A 1,720-nucleotide genomic window follows, 5' to 3' on the forward strand; every position below is an offset into this window, starting at 1 on the left:
ACAAAAAGAAAAAAAAAAAAAAGCTAGAGATGACTGTTAGAATGGTTACCATCACATTACTGCATTTTCTTTTTGTATTATTGTGATACTTCTCCCCTAAATCTCTGCTCACTGCATAATGTGATTGACTTAAAAGCCCAGTTTACTTTTCTAGGCTGAAAATGTGGCTGGTGAAAGCTTGAAAATATAACCCCTACTTGGTTTTGTGTTTTCTTGCTAAAGGAAAAAGGAATTAAAAAACATAGCATTTAGTGATCAGGATTAGGATAGAAGGCTGTAATAGTGGTGCTTTATATCAATCAGTTATGTATGTATGGAACATGTAAGATTTGGTCAGTATAGGAGGTGTCCTTTATGTTTGTGTGTGTGTGTGTGTGTGTGTGTGTGTATGTGTATGTGTATATGAGCAAAAAATATCAATTGCTAATGGTATCTCCTGTGTGTTGAGTATCCATTATTTTTGTATAGAGAAGGGAGAAGAGAGACTTGGGTATGACTGTTCTCTATGAGATATAGAAAATGTTTATGTGACTCAAAGGTGAGGGGTAAAACTTAGTAGTCACTGTGGCATGCTGATAGATGCAGTTAATGATTGAGCAGAGGATCAAAGAGCTGCATTTTCCGTGACAGACATAGGTGTCACAGTGCGTTCTGCTTCAAAAGGCTCTGAAGACATGAATCTGTTGGAAGGTTTTTTGAAATGTTTTTGTCTTGCTAAACTAGCCAGCAGGGTGAATCGTGCAGACTTTTAAAGCAAATAATTAAAATCTGATGGAATTTACTAGCTACGTAACATGTAGTAGAGATTTCTTTTACGTGTAGTAGTCTATACAGTGAGTGTATCTCTGATAGGAATGTTCCAAGAATGGGCAGTCAACTATTATCTTGAATTCTCTTCACCTCTATGTCACAAGAAACATAAGCATTCTCAAGGCAACCCTAGAAGTGGGAATAAGTTCAAGGTTGTGTGGCAAACAACATCATGCAATGCATTCCTTCAGGGATAGATTGTTTTCCTGTTGGCATCACCCATCTTGAAGCAGACACCTCTCACAGACAGCCTTAACACTCAACAAATACACTGTTTTGACGAAAAATCCCATTCTCTCTCCATCGGCCAACCAATCATGTTTGCTTGCCCTGATAATCAACTTCCAATTTTGCATCATAGTTTTCTAGCAGGACTGAAGAACCACCGAGACATGATATTTTAAATCATCAGATTATAGAATCATGAAGGTTGGAGAAGACTTCTAAGATCACCCAGTCTAACCATCCACCTGCTGCCAATATTGCCCAACAGCCATATATCCAAATATTACAACCACCCTTTCCTTAAACACCCCAGGGACAGTGACCCCTCTGCTCCCTGGGCAGCCTGTGCCAGTGCCTGACTGCATTTCTGAGAAGACATTCTTCCTAATATCCAACCTGGATAAAAAAACATAGCAGCAGCAGAAGATCACGTTTGATTTCTTTGCCATTGATGGAAATGGTTTAGAAGGTCACAGCACTTGCTATTTCTTTATCAGGTTCTTTCTTGTTTTTAGCTTGCTTGAATTCTTACCTGTCCTTTCTATAGAGGAGAATTAGACGTGTCACAACAGCGAGACCCATAACTCCAAGTATACAGGCAAGAAGAATTACTTGTTTGATGTCTGAAACAAAAACAGCAAACAATGAAACAGGAAGATGTTATTTGTCTTCATATCAATTTGTT

General features: G+C 38.4%; 1 protein-coding gene across 1 annotated transcript in view; it reads right to left on the reverse strand.

Moving 5' to 3' along the window:
• Window positions 1-1,617, reverse strand: part of SUSD2 (sushi domain containing 2) — a 19,994-nt gene extending 18,377 nt beyond the window's left edge. The window contains exon 1 of the mRNA XM_010720385.1: window positions 1,568-1,617. Within this exon, the coding sequence (XP_010718687.1) occupies window positions 1,568-1,617 (50 nt within the window). The remainder of the gene's footprint in view (window positions 1-1,567) is intronic.
• Between the last annotated feature and the right edge of the window lie 103 nt (window positions 1,618-1,720).

Source organism: Meleagris gallopavo, chromosome 17 (assembly GCF_000146605.3).
Source record: "Meleagris gallopavo isolate NT-WF06-2002-E0010 breed Aviagen turkey brand Nicholas breeding stock chromosome 17, Turkey_5.1, whole genome shotgun sequence".
NCBI lineage: Eukaryota > Metazoa > Chordata > Aves > Galliformes > Phasianidae > Meleagris > Meleagris gallopavo.